Raw genomic sequence first — 18804 nt, forward strand, 5'->3', positions numbered from 1 at the left:
GGAGCTGTTGCATTGTGGTACATTGTGGTCAATGTCATGAGACAAAGTGTATCTTAACTGCTGTATGGAAAGTGAATTTGCTCTGTAAATTTTCACACAAATCACAATTAAAAAAAAAAAAAGTGTTGGAATCATAACCACTATGCTTGTGGATATCATCCCATTTGGGAATAAGGGTTTCTTTGTTATGGTAATGAGGCCATGTCAATACAGGGTGTGTCCTAAACCTAGCAAATTCTGAGATGTAGAAAGAGCAGATCAGACACAGGAGGGAAGACAAATGGGGGGGAAGAGAGATGCTGCATGAAGAATGTCAAGGAACCAAGGGGTGCCAGGGCTACGGAAGCTAGAGACAAGGAAAGATATTCCCCTAGAGCCAGTGCTAGAGGCTTCCCGCCTCCAGGACTGCGAGAAAGTAAATCTTTATTCTTTAAAATCACTCACGTGTGGCATTTCTGTTACAGCAGCTGAGATAATCACTACGTGCTGGACACTGCTCTAAACATTTTACAGATACTAACTAATGTAATCCTTACAACAGCCATATGAACAGCTACTACTGCTGTCAACCATTTACAGATAAGATGATCAGGCACAGGGAAGTTAAGTCATGCACCCATGCTGTAATGAAACTCAAGCAGGCCGTCCTCTGAGTCACTGGGGCAGGGCAGGGTGCTATTTTAACCAGTTGCTGCAGTAGACTCTGACTCATAGTGACTCCACATATTTCAGAGTTGAGCAGTGCTCCATAGGGTGCTCAATGGCTGGCTTTTCAGGTGTAGACTGCCGGTCTTTCTTCTGAGGAGTCTCTGGGTGGACTTGAAACTTCAACCTTTGGGTTAGCAGCCAAGCGCTTAACAATTTGCACTACCCAGGGGCTCTGCTACATGTTTTACATGAGCAAAAACTGCCTGGCCCAGACATTATTCAATACATATGCCAGTTTAGTAGGTGTGATAGTTAAGGTTATGTGTCAACTTGGCTGGGCCTGGTTTTGAGCGGCTGGGCAGCTGGATGTGGTGATTCCCCATGACGAGACTGGTAATCAGCTCCTTGGTGGAATCTGTTGTGAACAGCTGAGTAGCTGCCTTAGGGATATGGTCTGCTTTCAGTATCTAATTCGATCCTGCATTAGGCTGAGTCTTCATCTCAGTGGCCTGCCATGATATCTCGAGACTGTTTCTGGACTTAGACTAGCAGCCTGCTGTGTTGCTCAATAATCTTGGGATTGCGCCATTTTACTTGTCAACCTTGGGTCTGTCAGCCTCAGCAGCCAGCACCTGCCTGAATTAAGAGATGCCTCCAGGTCTAGTGGGCTGGGGGCAAAAGGTAGAGCTAAAGCCAAAGGTCCAAGGGCCTTCACCAAGCCCCTAGAGCTGGCACTTTGAACTTGGACTTCTAGCCTTCTACACTGTAAGAGAATAAACTCCTGTTTGTTAAAGCCATACATTTGTGGTATTTTTGTTACAGTAGCACTAGAAAACCAAAACAGTAGGGTCACTTCTCTATTCTGAATTCTTAATCAAGAGCTTCTGGACAGAAGATCCTGATTCTGAAAAGTTCACTAAGACAGCACAAAAGAATTGGACAAGCTCCAGGTTGGAGAAGCTTGGTTGCCAACCAGGCAGGTGGGAGTCGGCAGGACATTTCTGCCTCACAAGCCAGGAACCAAGAGCCAGAGAAGGGAGTGACATTTTACCCAGTGAATGCAGAAAGAAAAACTATACTTCTGTCAAACTGACAACAAAGTGATTGGCAGACTAATCATTTACACCTTCCTTTTCACAAAAACAAAAGATGCAGCTCTGAGCTAACGATTTGGATGACTAGTTCCACACGTATTTTATCTATAGCATAAGAATGCCAAAAGCTTTTTTTTTTTTAAACAAATGAAAGCAATCTTGTTGCCTGTTTCAGGGAGAAAAGAGGAAGTAGCAAAGGCCCTGCGGCAGAAGAAAGGACAAGGACCAAAGGACCATTCTGTGCTTTCTATCTTGTTGTTGTGTGCCGTGGACTCATAGTGGGTTTCCAAGGCAGTATCACTACAGAAGTAGACTGCCCAACCTCTATTCCTTTTAAGTACTTTTTAATTTTTTCTTTTCTTTTTTTCACAAATAACTTGCCTACATAAATAATGTGCCCATACATGTAACTTACAAGCTCTGGTAGCATAGTGCCTAAGGCACTTGACTGCTAACCAGAAGGCTTGTGGTTCAAACCCACCAGCCACTCCTCGGAAGGAAGGTTGGGCAATCCTACTGCTGTAGCGATGTTGTTGTTGTTGTTAGGTGCCATTGAGTCGTTTCCGATTCATAGCGACCCCATGCACAGCAGAACAAAACACTGCCCAATCCAGTGCCAGCTCCATGATCCCTGCTATACTTGAGCCCATCATCGCAGCCACCGTGTCAATCCATCTCATTGAAGGCCCCCTCTTTCGTCGACCCTCCACCCTACCAAGCATGACATCCTTCTTCAGGAAATGGTCCCTTCTGACAACATGACCAAAATAGGTGAGACGAAGTCTGGCCATTCTCGCTTCCAAGGAACATTTCAGGTGCACTTCCTCCAGGACAGACCTGTTAGTTCTTTTAGCAGTCCATGGTACTTTCAACATTCTTCGCCAGCACCACAACTCAAAAGCAACTCTTCGGTCTTCCTTATTCATTGTCCAGCTCTCACATGCATACAAGGTGATTGGAAATATCATGGCTTGTGTCAGGCACACCTTAGTCCTCAAGGAGCCATCCTTGCTCCTCAGCACTTGAAACAGTTCCTTCGCGGTTGACCTTCCCAATGCTACACGACTAATGTCCTGACTGCTGCTTCCATTGGCATCAATTGTAGAACCAAGCAACACGAATTCTTTGACAACCTCACTCTTCTCTCCATTTATTGTGATGCTGCTCATTGGTCCAGTTGTGAGGATTTCTGTTTTCTTTATATTGAGACGTAATCCATACTGCAGACTCTATTCTTCAACATTCATCAGTAAGTGCCTCAAATCATCCTCACCTTCAGCAAGCAAAGTTGTATTGTCTGCGTATCTCAGGTTGTTAATGATTCTTCCTCCAATCTTGATGCCACGTTTTTCTTCATATAGTCCAGCTTCTCGGATTATTTGCTCAGCATACAAATTGAGTAAGTGTGGGGAAAGGATACAACCCTGATGCACTCATCTGCATCTGTAGTGATACTGCCTTGGAACCCCAAGGAGGGGTTGCTATGAGTCGGGGCTGACTCAACGGCACATAACAACAACACATATAACTTGAGGCATAGCACACTTAAGAAAATAGCGCAGGGAGTGAGGGTGGGCTGGGTGGGACTGCATGGTTGGCAAAAATTTATAATATATGTGTTATCTGCATAAAAATACAATATACCTTTCTCTTGGATAACTAAAATATGAGATACAGCAAAGAGGCAGTGACCCAGCATAGATTCCCAGCACCTCAGGAGAAGAAGCCACCACCCATCTGTCAGTGGAGGCTTGTGTTTTGGTTTGATGCTCTGCAGGTTTAAGCAGTGCTTCCACGAAGAAAGTTCTGGAGCTCTCCTTTCAAAAATCAGCCAATGAAAACCCTGTGAATCACAATGGTCTGGTCTACAACTGATCATGGGATGGCACAGGACCAAGCAGTCTTGTTCCATTATGCATGGGTTGCCAAGAGTAGGTAACAACAACAACAAGATTAGGCAGAAGCCAGCCACTCAGCCCTCTTGGAAAATCCTCCCTGAGCCTAAGCTCAGGTTTTCTCACAGCCACAAAGCCCTGACATTAAACATTGTATGAGAACTTAAATTCTAAACCACTTGGTTTGTGGAAGGAGCTCTGGTGGTTAAGGCATTGGGCTGCTAACCCCAAGGTCAGTGGTTTGAACCCACGAGCTGCTCTGTGGGAGAAAGATAAAGAAGTCTACTTCCATAATGATTTACTGCCTTGGAAACCCTATGAGGGTTGCTATGAGTTGGAATTCAACGGCAACATGTTTGACTTTTTTTTTTTTTTTTTGGTTTGTGGAAGGCTGTGGTCTACAACAGAAGCCCCAACTCCATTTTAAGCCTTGATATAAATTCAGACTCCATTTCAGTTTTTTGTTACTTCAACAATGTGGTCAAGTCCAGGGAAAGGCAGCTTGCCTGAAGGAAGAACGTGGTTGAAAGTAGATTACACAAAGAACTAGGGAACTTGTCTAGGCATGCCCTTAGTGATTCACGGAAAATAGCCAATCAGATGCGTGTTACCTGATTTAAGTTAAAGGTTGGGGTCCTGGTACTGTTTTGTAACCACCTGTGACTATGATTCAGGATCTCATGATCTGAGTCATACTCTGACCACCAAGTAGACATAATCAAAGCCCCAGAACCTATCCTGTAACCTTTTTAACCTGCAACTATGTACATATCCAATCTTGGCCCTTTCCCTGCTTCCATAGCCCCACCAGTGAGGAAATGACCTGCCGCCAATCATGATCTTGCGATGAATTTCTTTGTTCAGTATATACTGAACACCACGACTATGATTCAGTGGATTTCATCAGCTTCTAGATTGGGTACATGCTAATGGTTTTCCTCATTTGGATGACTGTCTTTGTTTTTCTCTTTGTCCTGTTTAAGACTTAGTAAAAGGGTCTCTGAATCTGGGGTCTTTTTCCCTAGCACAACATCTCCAAATTGCTGTGTCTTAAGTTTACTTTTGAATAGTACTTCTCCAGGTTACACAGCAGGCTCCCAACACATTTGTATAACTGGTTTCACTTTTAGAAAAACCATGCCTCCTCAGAGTCACAGTCACTCCATACCAGGAGAAAAATCTATGTGAGCCATGGCTAATTGGTTGAGGCAGGAAGGGAGGAAAAGGGTGAGAGGGAAAGCCTGCACAATGCATAAGCCTTTTACATAGTACTTAAATGCTTAATGCTCAGGCCTTGATTAAGAGAAGCTAGAGCTGTACATGTTGTGGAATGAAAATTCATCTATCTTACATCAGTGTTCATGGGAACAATCCAAGTCCTTCTCAACAGATGAATGGATCAACAAAATGTGGCATAGATATATAATGGAATACTACTCAGCCATAATAGAAGTGATACATGCTACGACATGGACAAACCTTGAAAACATTATGTTGAATGAAGTCAGGCAGTCACAAAAGGGCAAATATTGCATGTCCACTTATATGAAAGAGGCAAATGAACAGAGATCAAAACTTCTTAGTACTTACTGAGGGGATAGGAGGAAGAAAGAAAGGGGAAGTTATTGCTCAGGGCGCACTGAGCTCTGTTAATGGTGGTGGAATACTTTGGAAAAGGCTAACAGAGATCATGGTTGCACAACATGATGACTTCGATCAATGTCACTGAATTATGTTGCCGTTGTTGTTAGGTGCTGGCAAGCTGGATCTGACTCACAGCAAGCCTGTTTACAACAGAATGAAACAATGCCTGGTCCTGAGCCATCTTCCCAATGTTTGCTATGCTTGAGCCCATCAATGCAGCCCCTATGTCAATCCATGTCGTTTAGGGTTCTCCCCTTTTTCACTGACCCTCCACTTTACCAAGCATGGTATCCTTCTCCAGGGAATGGGTTCCTTCTGACATCACCAAAGTTGGTGAGACCAAGTCTGGCCATTCTTACTTCCAAAGAGCATTCCAGCTGCACTTCTCCCAAGACAAATGTGTTCGTTCTTCTGGCAGTCCACTATTTTCAGTATTCTTCCCCAACACCACAATTCAAAGGCATCATCTCTTCTTTGTCCAGCTTTCACTTGCATATCACAAGCCTTTACATAGTACTTAAATGCTTAATGCTCAGGCCTTGATTAAGAGAAGCTAGAGCTATACATGTTGTGGAATGAAAGTTCATCTATCTTACATCAGTGTTCATGGGAACAATCCAAGTGCTTCTCAACAGATGAATGGATCAACAAAATGTGGCATAGATATATAATGACATTACATGATATATACAATCGCTTGGCACAAAGTAACTACTTGGGGGGGTGGTCAACTATTAATATTAACAACAGTTTCAAATAAAGACCCACCAAGACCTGGGTCTTCCTTTAGTTTATTTGACTGGGACCCATTTTGTCCCTCTGTATCCCCAGAGCCTTGCACCGTGCCTGCTACACAGCAGATGTTCCATACTTGTTTTTGAAAAAAATAAACAAACACATGGATGGTCTCATCTTTAGTGGGAGAGAATCAGTCCCCTCACCAAGGTCCTCGGCTCTCTGGTTCTTTGAAAACACCAATTGTGTATCTGCCTGTGAGCACATCCTGGGCAGTAATGATAGTTGGAAATCCATTCGGAGAAGACCGAAGATGTTTTTCCCTTTGTGGTGTCCAAGGGACTATACGTGAGGCTGTTAGAGTGGATGGATGGTGCAGCAAAGGTTTTTGTTTAAAAAAGCAAAGGATAGGATCACTTCACACCTGAGGCTCATAGACTGTAGGTATAAATGGGGCCCAGAGTCTAGTCCGACTCCTTCATTTTACAGAGAAGACCAAGGCCCAAATAGGAGAAGAGGCTTGCTCAGGGCCACAGGCAAGAAGGTAGAGCTAAGTGCCCATTTATTTGAAAATAAGATCTAAGTTCAAGGATTGAGCAAACATTCCTAAGAATACTGTATGTGTTCTATAAACACAAACATGGACATACACAACAGAGGCTCAAAGGTATTTTCCTAAACAAAAATATTCAAATTATTGGAGCAAAACCAGTCAGTGGCCCCATGATATAATAATCAAACCACATAAAATGTGTAAAATACTTCAAGAGTCTAAAATCTCAAAGATTAGATTATATTCAGTATCATTCATTCATTGTGTTACTGTCTTTTAATTGTCTGAAAATCAATAACCTGTATTTGGAATAGGGTGGTCATTTTTAACCCTGCCACTTTCTGTGCCAGAAAATAACACTATTTTTAAAAACTAGGAGCTGTGGAGCTGATTCTGACTGACTCTGATGCTCCCTTGTGCATCAGAGAAGAACTGCATTCCATAGGCATTTCTATAGCTGGTTTTTCCAAGGTATATGTTGTTGTTGTTGTTATGTGCTGTCAAGTCGGACCCAACTCATAGTGACACCTCCTTGGGTTTCTGAGGCGGTATCACTACGGAAGCAGATTGCCCAACCTTCCTTCTGAGGAGCAACTGGTGGGTTTGAACCGCCAGCCTTCTGGTTAGCAGTCAAATGCCTTAGGCACTATGCTACCAGAACTCCTCCAAGGTATACAGCCAGGTCTTTTCTCTAAGAGCCTTTTGTGTGGATCTGAACTGCCATTTTTTTGTTAGCAGCCAAGCAGAGTATATTATCCATTTGCAAACATCCCCAACCCCCACCCCACCCCCCAGCCACCAGGACTCTAAGCTATTTCTAGTATTACCTATTTCTGGCTTGTCAAGCAGGCTGATGAGGATGCGGAAAGGTTTCAGGTATGCATGATGGTGTTCCTCCACATCGACACCTGAGAAGTTCTGCTGCAGTATTTCAACCAGGCCCTATTGTTTAAATAGCCACATATTAGGATGTGTTACGATGACAGAAAAGCATGACATTAATGGTTGTTCTAAGTGTTAAATATTCTGGGAGAAAAAGAAAATCAGTGAACAGCAGGCAACCAGTAATGCTGCAGTTCTCCAAGCCATGTAACATGGAACAAGCAACATCTACTGTGAGACTGTCCAGCAAAGAAGTCCTATGAAATACTGTGATGAAGAACACCTTGGAAAATCCACATCCATTGCTGATGGGAATACAGAATGGTATAGCCACCGTGGAAAAGTTGAACATAGAATTACCATAAGACCCAACAACTCCAATCCTAGATACGGACCCAAAAGAAGTAAAGGCAGAAATAGAAACCTTTATACAATGTTCACTGCAGCACTTTCCATAATAGCCAAAAGGTGGAAACAAACAAAATACCCATCAACGGATGAATGGATAACAAACTGTGGTCTATTCATATAATGAAATTTTACTCAGCCATGAAGATAAATGAAGTTCTGACGTGCTGATGTGTGTCACAACATGGATATACTTTGAAAACATCATGCTGAATGAAAGAAGTCCACTACAAAAGGACAAATACTGTATGATCTCACTTATATGGGATAAGCAAATAAATAGAAAACAAAGATTATTAGTGGTTACCAGAAGTGGGAAGGAGAAAAAAAGGGGAAGTTTTTGCTTAAGGGGCAATGGTTTATGTCAATGGTGGTGGAATAATTTGGAAAAGGAGAGTGATAATGGTTGCACCATATGAAGAATGTAATGGATGCCATTGAATTTTACATGCAGAAATTGTTGAACTGGTGAATATTTTGTTGTGTATATTTTCATCACCCCTCCCCCCCCAAAAAAAAGCCCTGGATGGAGCTGACTTTCCAGAATTGTTCCTTTACCTCAACTAAAAGATCCTTGGAGTACTTTTCAAAAAAATAAGACTGGTCTTCATAAGAATTTGAGACTTCTGATTCTGGCACAACAGTGTTTCCTTTAATATCTGAACCTGTAAGATAACAAACACCATGAGTTGTAGAGAGATCCAGAATTTAAAAATACATTAGATTGTGGTAAGGTCTCAGGTTCTGATATTTCTGAAAATATAATTCTTTCAACAGGAAACTAAAAGCAGACCAAGGCACATTCTCCTTCTTCATTGAGACAAATTCCGACAGTGGTGTGCTGGGATAATACAGATAGATTTCCATCTCAGTAGGCATCGAGTTAGTTTGTTCTTCCAGGAGTCTTCCCTAACTCTCTTATTCAATTATAACTGTTGTCTGAGTCAACGGCGACTCCACGCATACAGAGCAGAAATGCTCCATGCGGTTCTGAAGGCTATGACCTTTTGAGAGCAGATTGCCAGGCCTGTCTTCTGAAGTGCCTCTGGCTGGGCTTGAACTGCCAACTTTTCAGCTAGCAATTGAAAGCTTAACCATCAGTGCCACTCAGGTCACAATTATGATTACAGGTACATAACTGAATGAGGATAATCTCCAAAAAAAAACTTTGTTTACACAGCACTATGTTAAATCCACTTGTGGTACCAACAGTTAATGTGCTTGTGTGGCTGCTAACAAAAAGGTTGGAAGTTCAAGCCAACCAAGAGACACCTTGGAAGAAAGGCCTGGTGATCTACTTCTAAAAAATCAGCCATTAAAAACCCTATGGAGCACAGTTCTACACTGACACACATGGGGTCACCATGAGTTGGAGTCACCTCCATGGCACCTGGTTTTTATGTAAAATCGAAGTATTCTCACAGATAAGCCCTCATTTTGAGCCTCAGATAACTGTGAGGTGCTCAGGGCAAGGAATAGCATGCTCACAGTACAGGCAAAGAATCCAGGGCTCCTGGGGACAGCTTGAAGAGCTCTGGTAGTACAATGGTTAAAGCATTCAGCTGCTAACCAAAAGATTGGCAGTTTGAACCCATCAGCTACTCCACAGGAGAAAGATGAGGTAATCTTGCTTCTGTAAAGATTTACAGCATTGGAAACCCTATGGGCAGTTCTACTGTCCTATAGGGTCACTATGAGTCAGAATTGACTCAATGGCAGTGGGTTTGGTTTTTGGACAGTTGAGTGATTCAGGTAGAGCTGAACTTGGGCCCCATGTACTTTCTATATACAGTGTATTGATCACACTAGAAAGAGAGCTATTACCTTTAACAAATACACCCTTTTAATAAAAATGCTTAAGAGCCTATGCTTATTTTCTTAAAATCTTTAGCAAGTTACTATGTAATTACTTCTCTAAGTTTTACCAGGGGGGAGATGAGAGACAAAAGGGTGAAGAGGATTTCCTGATGCTAGTGTGATAATACTTATGTGTTGAGGGTTGAAAAGGCTGTGAAGTCCTTTGAACTGTTTATAAATCAACTTTTCTTAGGCACATGAATATGCAAATAGATAAAATGCTTACTGTGTTGTTAGGTGCCATTGAGTCAGCTGACTCAACCACAGAATGAAACACTGCCCAGGGTCCTTCGCCAGCCTCACAATTGAAGACAGACTAAGACAAGACTAGGACAGACTTGGAAGAAGGAAGGGGCCATCTACTTCTCAAAGAACTGGCCAGTGAAAACCTCATGAATTGCAGTGATAAAATGCTTAGAAGTGACTTTTTGTGCCCTTTAACTAGTTAACCAGTTGCCACTGCATTACTTCAACTTATGGTGACCCCATGTGTGTGAGAGGAGAACTGTGCTCCACAGGGAATCCAAAGTCTAGTTTTTGGGAAGTAGATGGCCAGGACTTTGTTCTGAGATGCCTCAGAGTAGATTTTAACTATCAATCTTTTAGTTAGCAGCAGAAGGTGTTAACCATTTGCACCACCCAGGGACTCCTGCTACCCTTTAAGCCATGTAATTCCCAGGACCCTGTGAAAGTGTCCCACCCAACAGTTAGGACTGTTTTCCTACAAACGGATAGGATAGGATAGGCTGTCCACAAAAACACAGGCTTAACACACAGAAACACAAACCCAGGGATTCTCACACTCTCCCCAAGTTATCTTTGTATTTCCCCTAAACATGTCATTCCCTTTATCCACAACCTCCTCCTTTATTTATACATTCCACAATGTTTGTGGGTTTTCTCACACATATACCCTCATCCCATGAACCTTCTCCACAGCAACATGCTTCTGTGCTTGAACAAGGTACAGCTACAATTTTTGTGATATTTCAAGCTTCTTAAAATGGAATTCAATTGATGTTTTAATAACCCAAACTAAAATACAGGCAACAGAACTCAGCAGACAGGTGCTGTATTTGCTCAGCATGTTATGTGTCACTGTTCAGAAATCTATCACCAAGATGGGATATTATTTCCAAAGTCATTACTAAAGGGTTTCATTAACTTGGACTTTAAATGACTGCATACTCCTCAGTACCTAGTAACCATGCATAGAGTCTTCTGTTTAGAGACATTTCTCTTCTCAGTAGGGTCTGGGTGGCAGCTGAGAGGATATGAACGATGTCAGATCTGAGCAGAGGAATGGCTCTCTCATTGGAATCCTATTAAAAGGACAGAGAAAGCTTTACTAAGGAATTGGAAAGTACAGTACTGACTTTTTGACATGCAGCTCTTCCTGAAAAAAACAAACAAAAAAAAAAAACCAGTTGTTGTTGAGTCGATTCCAACTCATGGTGAGCCCACGTGTTACAGAGTAGAACTGCTTCATAGGGTTTTTCTTGGCTATAATCTTTACAGGAAGGTGCCCTGGTGGTACAATGGTTAAGCACTAAGCTGGTGATAAGTCAGTGGCTGGAACCCACCAGCTGCTCCACAGGACAAAGGTTGGCATCTGCTTCCCTAAAGATTACAGCCTTGGAAACCCTATGGGGAAGTTCTACTCTGTCCTCGAGGTTTGCTTGAGTTGTTATGGACTTGATGGCATACAACAACAAATCTTTACAGAGCAAATCACTATGCCTTCCTTACATGGCACCACTGGGTGGGTTCAAACCACCAACCTTTCCATCAATAACTCACTGCCGTCGAGTCAGACCCGACTCACAGCGACCCCCCTCCTTGGGTTTCTGAGGCGGTATCTCTACAGAAGTAGACTGCCTAACCTTCCTTCCAAGGAGTGGCTGGTGGATAGCTGAGAGCAAAATCATTTGTGCCACCCAGGGACCACACAGCTCTTCTTTACCTGTCGCTCTGTCTCAAAAAGCCAGTTCTTAAAAGGAGTTGGTCCTTCACATGTTGTGCACAGAAAGAAGCTATTTGATGTCTGCTATGGAAATACCATGCTCACAAAAATGAACAAGGACTTTAATCTGTTGAAAGCAAACTGTGATCACTACCTGATGGAGCCTTCCTCTCAAAATAAAACTGCTTGATATTTATCACTGCCACCCCACATCCTCAGGAAAGACCAACTTACTGAGAAGAATATAAACGACTTACCAGACAGGCACAAAATGGGAAGAAGAACAGGACAATTTCCAGATTATTTCTTTGCACCAGGACATTTGAGTCCAACAGTGATGCGCATAAAGCCTTTACCTGTAAGTGACAAAACAGTATTAAACATTTAATTACAAAGACAAAACTATTGCATGAAGTTGATTCTGACTCATGGTGACCCTATAGGACAGAACAGATCAGCCCCACAGGGTTTCCAAGGTTGTAAATCTTTAAGGAACCAGACTGCATCATCTTTCTCTTGTGGAGCAGCTGGTGGGTTCAAATCACTGACCTTCTGGTTGGCAGCTGAGCATTGTTTAACCACTGTGTTACCAAGGATCCTTATTACAAAGACATTTATCATCATGTGTGTGCTACTCTTTATAGTCAAAATGAAATAACTTTTCCTAGGAATCTTGAAATCACTGTGTTAAATAATTTGGAAGAGAAGCATAAGGTGTAAGGCAGGAAAGCCGAGCTTTGGATCTAGATGCTACAGAGCTATGTAACCCCAGAAAGATGCTCAACTACAGACATTACTTGTTCCACCTGACAGGTGGAGGGGTGTGGACTTGAGGGACAGGTTCTGAGATCTTAAATTCTATGATCACAAAAAGGACCATGTTTAGGTTCTATAAGAATCTTGTTAGACTATAACACTGAGGACACTTGGCCAACTGGATTTCAAATCAACTCAGTATGTATTTATTTTCTAAGTTTTTATTGTGATTTGGGTGAAAGTTTACAGAGAAAATTCATTTTCCACACAGCAGGTCATACACATTCTGTTTCATGACAGTGACTGCAATTCCCCACAATGTGACAGCTCTGTTCCCACTTCTTCCCCATAGTTACCTCTTCCCTGTGTCCTTCCCTCCCATGCATTCCTGCCACCCGAGCTATCTTCCTCTGCAAATACTGCCCATCTGTTCTCCCATGATTGATCATTCTATGGAGCGTATCTACCTGATGTAAATGTTTACCCTGTCGTTTAGTTAGGTGAGTTCAATTTTACGGGAGTGTGTTCAATTTCAGACGTGAAGGGTAACTAGGGGCCACAGTCTCAAGGGTCTCACCAGGCTCTATCAGACCAGTAAACCTGGTCATTTTCATGATTTTGAGTTTTTTTCCACATTGTTCTCCCACTTTATCCAGGATACCCTGCACTGATCCTTTCCAAGCAGTTCACAGTGGTAGCCGGGCACCATCTAGTTCTTTTGGTCTCCTGGTCATATAGGCTGAGGTTCGCATGGTTTACTAGCCCCTTGGACTAACTGTTTCCATGAGTCTTGGGTTTTCGTCATTGTTCTTTGTTCTGGACAAGTAGAGACCCATTATTGCATATCTAGATGGCTGCTTGTGAGTTTTTAAGACCCCAACTGCTACTCACCAAAGTAGGACGTACAACGTTTTTGGGTAGTATGCTATGCCAATTGAGTTTGATGTCCCCTGTGACCATGATCCAGAGCCCACAGGTCCAAAAACTTGCTCTATAATGGTGGCTGACTGTACCTAAAAAGTTATCATAACTTTGTCCCCCATTAGTTCTTGTTACATGGATGTTCTTACAGCACATACAAATAAGTATGTAGAAATTTCATCTGCCACCTTATATATTCATATGTATATTCCCCTTTGTCGAGACATACCTGATCATTCAGCCTGTCTACTCATCTATTTACCCATAGATTAATGTTTGTTATCACTGATAATGCAGTACTGTATACGTAAAAGGGTTTATCTTTGTTGTCTGTAACTCTTGTGTACCTCTCCTTGTCTTTTCCTTAGCGTTACTGTGTTTGCCACTTGCTTTTGTTATATTGCCTTTTCCTTCACCCAAATCAATACTTGTCTCTATCTAGCAATTCAATATATATTAAAATGTTCTGTTCTAAATACAAGTACGTGTACTAAAGATACATACCAAATGGTAAGAACTATAAAATGAAGGTAAACAAAAAGCTGTGAAAACTCACAAGAGTTTTGAGAAGTCAGGAGAGAGAGACCTTCAAAAGGCCAGACAGACTGACATTTAGACCTTGGAGAAGGGAGGTGGTGGTGAGTGCAAGAGGAAGGAATTGCTAGAACAAAGAAAAAGCCAGCATCCCAGATGTGTAAGACCAAGGCTGTCTGTCCATTTAAGGGTGTACGAGCCCTGGTAGTACAGTGGTTAAGTGCCTGGCTGCTAATTAAAAGTTCAGTGGTTTGAACTCATCAGCTGCTCTGTGAGAGAAAGATGAGGCAATCTGCTTTTGTAAAGATTACAGACTTGGAAACCCTGATGGGGGCTGTCATGGGTTGAATAGTGTCCCCCATTTGTGTCAACCTGGCTGGGCCACGATTCTTAGTGGTTTAGAAGTTATTTAATGATATCCTATGATGTGACCTGATGTGATAAGCTGAAAAAACAAACTCACTGCCATCAAGTCAATTCTGACACATAGCGAAACCCTCTGGGTTTCCAAGGTGGTAAATCTTTACAGAAGTAGATTACCCAGTATTCCTTCCGCGGAGTGGCTGGTGGGTTTGAACCACCAACCTTCCGGTTACCAGTCAGGTGCCTTAGGCACTCAAACCAAACCAAACTCACTGCCACTGAGTCGGATCCGACTCACAGCGCCCCCTCCTTGGGTTTCCAAGGTGGTATCTCTGTGGGAGTAGATTGCCCAACCTTCCTTTTGAGGAGTGGCTGGGGGGTCTGAACTGCCAGCCTTGCCTTAGGCACTAATCAGGTGTAAAAGGATTAGGACTAAGGGTGGTTTGCAACATCCTTAATCCTGATCTGATGTAAAGGGAGCTTCTCTGGGGTGTGACCTACAACACCTTTTATCCTACAAGTGATAAAAGAAGAGAGAAAGGAGCAGAGAAGGTGGGACCTACTATCACCAAGAAAGAGGAGCCAGGAGCAGAGTATGTCCTTTGGACCCAGGGTCCCTGCACTGGGATCCTCCTAGGAACAAGAGACATGGAGACAGAGTCTTCCCTAGAGCTGGCACTCTGAACTCAGACTTCTGGCCTCCTAAACTGTATCAGAATAATTTCTGTCTGTTAAAGCCATCCACTTGTGGGACTTCTTATAGCAGCACTAGAGAACTAAGACAGGTGGTTCTACTCCTACGGGGTTGCTGTGAGTCTAGAATCAACTCGATAGCAACAGGAGCACTGGTAGTGCAGTGTCTAAGGCATCTGACTGCTAACGAGCAGGCTGGTGGTTCAAACCCACCAGCCACTCCTTGGAAGGAAGATTGGGCAATCTACTTCTATAGTGATACCGCCTCGGAAACCCAAGGAGGGGTTGCTATGGAAGAAAGTCTTGGTGATCTATTTCAGAAAAACCAGCCACTGGAAACCCTATGGAGTACAGTTCTACTCTGACACACATGGGGTCTCTGTGAATCAGAGGTGACTTGATGACAACAAGAGGGCTTAGGAACTCTGGAAGTGTAGTGCCTAAGACACCTGACTGCAAACCAGAAGGCTAGCAGTTCAAACCCACTGTTCTGGTTACATAGTGCCACTCTGACAAGAAAATACCACAAATGGGATGGCCTTAACAAACAGGAGTTTATTCTTTGCAATATTTCAATGTTTTTAAATTTATTAAGCCTTGCTTTATGGCCTAACATATGGTCTATCATGGAAAAAGTTCCATGTGCACTGGAGAAGAATGTATATTGTGCTGCTGTTGGGTGAAGTGCTCTATAGATGTCTATAAGGCCAAGTTGGTGGATTGTATTGTTTAGCTCTTCTGCATTTTTGTTGAGTTTCTTTCCAGTTGTTCTATCTTTCAAAGGAAGTGGTGTATTAAAGTCTCCCACTATGAGTGTGGAGTCATCTATTTGGCTTTTCAACTCTTTTAACGTCTGATTTATGTATTTTGGGGCTCTTTCATTGGGTCCATAAATATTTATTATGGTTATATCTTCATGTTCAATTAATCCTTTAATCATTATATAATGTCCTTCTTTGTCTCGTATGGTGGTTTTTGTCTTAAAGTCAATTTGATCAGAAATTAGTATTGCCACTCCTGCTCTCTTACAGTTGCCATTTGCTTGATATATCTTTTTCCAACCTTTGATTTTTAGTCTGTTTTTGTCATTATCTCTAAGGTGTGTCTCTTGTAGGCAGCATATGGATGGGTTGTGTTTTCTTATCCAATCTGCAAGGAGTTTATTCTTACAATTTGGAGGCTTTAAGTTCAAGTTCAAAGTGCTAGGCTCTAGGGGCTGGGTAAAAGCCCCTCAACCTTGGGTCCAGCTCTGCCTCCTGCTCCTGGTCCACTGGAGCTAGAGGCGTTTCTTCACTCAGACAGCTGTTGGCTGCTGAGGCTGAGAAGACCCAAGGTTGACAAGTAAAAAGGCATAGTCCCAGTGTTACCAATCCACATGTTGTTGTCGTTATGTGCCGTGGCAGGCCATTAACTTAAGTCCACTGTAAGTCCCAAGGTCGGCAGAGCATAGCAGGCTGCTGAGCAATGACACGGCTACACGCAGGGCCCAAGCGTGCCAAAGGCTAGAGACCATTCTCAAAGATTCTCCTTATGTACAGGAAGCAGACCACATACCCAAAGCAGACCACATACCCAGCTGCTCATAGTAGCTTCCACCATGGAGTTGATTACCAGTCTCGTCAAGAGGAATACTACATCCAGCTGCCCAGCCACTCAACCAGGCCTAGCCAAGTTGACATACAAACATAACCATCACACCCACCAACCACTCCTGGGAAAGAAGGTTGGGCAATCTACTTCTGTAGTGATATTGCCTCAGAAACCCAAGGAGGGGTCGCTATGGGTCAGGTCTGACTCCATGGCACAGATCAACAACAGAGAGAGCCTGAAAGGGGAGGGTAAGGAATTTGATAGGTTGGGAGCAGGCCAATTCTCTGGAATTTGGCCTTAAATCTGTAGGCAGCAGGAAGCTAGATAACTTCAAAAGCACAGGAGAGATATGAGCAAAACTATATTTTAGGAAAGCAAGTCTTTTAGCAGTTGATAAGGGTTGGATAAGATAAAGGACAGGATGGTAGAGAAGTTATAAAATTATGTTCTCATAGAGGAGTAAGACATGAGAAGCTGAAGCAAAGCAGAAACGGACACAGTCTCACATGAAGATGAGGAGCAGGAGAGAGGGAACCTGTTTTACGAGGGTCCCTTATACCCCAAGCATTGCGGTTGGTGTTTTCATCAAGTCCACAGAGAGGCCATGTGAGGGCAGATGTACCACTCCCGCTTTACAGAGAGAGGTAGACTCTGAAGGGTAAGTAATTTACACCGAGTTGCAGAGCTAGAATTACAAATCAGGACTTTCTCATGGAGCAAGTCAATTTTGAACATTCTATGTTCAAAGTGTGGATTCACCACTAGGTGGTGATAGACAGCATGCCTTTAAGAACAAAAGTGATCTGTTTGGGGAAAAGAGACAAGGAAGGGATGTCACTAGGGGGGAGAGCATCTCTTGAAGGCCTGAAGACAGACTCCTGTGGAACTCTGACAGTCTGGGGTTGAGAGCAGCCAAAAGAGGTGGTGAGAGCAGGAACAGGAGCAAGAGCTGCTCACGGGACCCAGGCTGAAGGAGTGAGCTTCGGCACGTGGACAGAAGTTCTTGTGAAACAGGAAAGGGTAAAACAGAATTTGGTGGCGGGGGGGAAAAATTTTGCTAAAGCAGGAGACTGTGTAGAGGCTTCCTGAGTGCCCTGTACAGTGAACTGAACCATGGAACAGGGCCTTAGATGTGAACAACACTTGATTATCTCAATTCTAATGCTGTGTTAAAAAGGCATCTGAAGTATTTGTCCACCAAAAAAACCTGCACATGAATTTTATAGAGGCTTTATTCACAACTGCCAAGAACTGGAAGCAACCATGATGTCTTTCAGCAGGTGAATAGATAAATTATATTACATCCATATGATGGAGTATTAAAAAGGAATGAGTTATCAAGTCACAAAAAGATATGAAGGAATCTTAAATACATGTTGTGAAGTGAAAAAAGCCATTCTGAAAAAGCTACCTACCCTATGCAACTATATGACATTCTGGAAAAAGCAAAACTACAGAGACAGTAAAAAGAATAGTGGCTGCCAGGGATTCAGGGGGAAGACAAAAACAATGAATACATGGAGCATAGAGCATTTTTAGAGCAGTAAAACTATTCTTCATGACATTATGGCATGACACTATGCATTTGTCAAAACCCACAGGACTGGACAACACAGAAGGTGAACTCTAATATGAACTATGGACTTTACTTAATCATGACATCAATACAAGCAGTCCTTGGTTACGAAGGTCTGACTTACATACAACCTGTAGTTACGAACTAACCCCATAAACCCTATTATATTAAAGATTTGAGGTATATACAATGGTTAGTAATAACAAATGGCCATTACTTCATGATGTGCATCAAAATATTATTATTATTATTGTCGTTAGGTGTTGGGTCAGCTCTGACTCATAGCGACCCAGGTACAACAGAAGAAACACTGTGCAGTCCTGCACCATCTCACAATTGTTGCTACATGTGACCTCACTGTTACAGTTATGGTGTCAATCCATCTCATTGAAGGACCTCCTCTTTTTCACTGACCTTCTACTTTACTTTACTTCCCAGGGACTGATTCCTCCTGATAACATGTCCAAAGTACATGAGAAAAAGTCTTGCCATTCTCACTTCTAAGAAGCATTCTGGCTATACTTCTTCTAAGACAGATTTTTTTCATTCTTCTGACAGTCCATGGGATATTAAATATTCTTCACCAACACCGCAATTCAAAGGTATCAACTCCTCTTCGGTCTTCCTTATTCATTGTCCAGTTTTCACATGCGTATGAGACTATGAAAATATCATGGCTTGGGTCAGGTGCA

General features: G+C 42.7%; 1 protein-coding gene across 1 annotated transcript in view; it reads right to left on the reverse strand.

The window, feature by feature from the left end:
- Nucleotides 1-18804, reverse strand: part of DOP1B (DOP1 leucine zipper like protein B) — a 208787-nt gene that overhangs the window by 106780 nt on the left and 83203 nt on the right. Inside the window, 4 exon segments of the mRNA XM_042780999.1 lie at nt 7397-7511; nt 8418-8524; nt 10915-11038; nt 11937-12035. Coding sequence (XP_042636933.1) covers nt 7397-7511; nt 8418-8524; nt 10915-11038; nt 11937-12035 — 445 coding nt within the window.

Source organism: Orycteropus afer, unplaced genomic scaffold (genome assembly GCF_000298275.1).
Source record: "Orycteropus afer afer isolate SDZICR_OR568_19922 unplaced genomic scaffold, OryAfe1.0 scaffold00078, whole genome shotgun sequence".
In the NCBI taxonomy this organism is placed as follows: Eukaryota; Metazoa; Chordata; class Mammalia; order Tubulidentata; family Orycteropodidae; genus Orycteropus; species Orycteropus afer.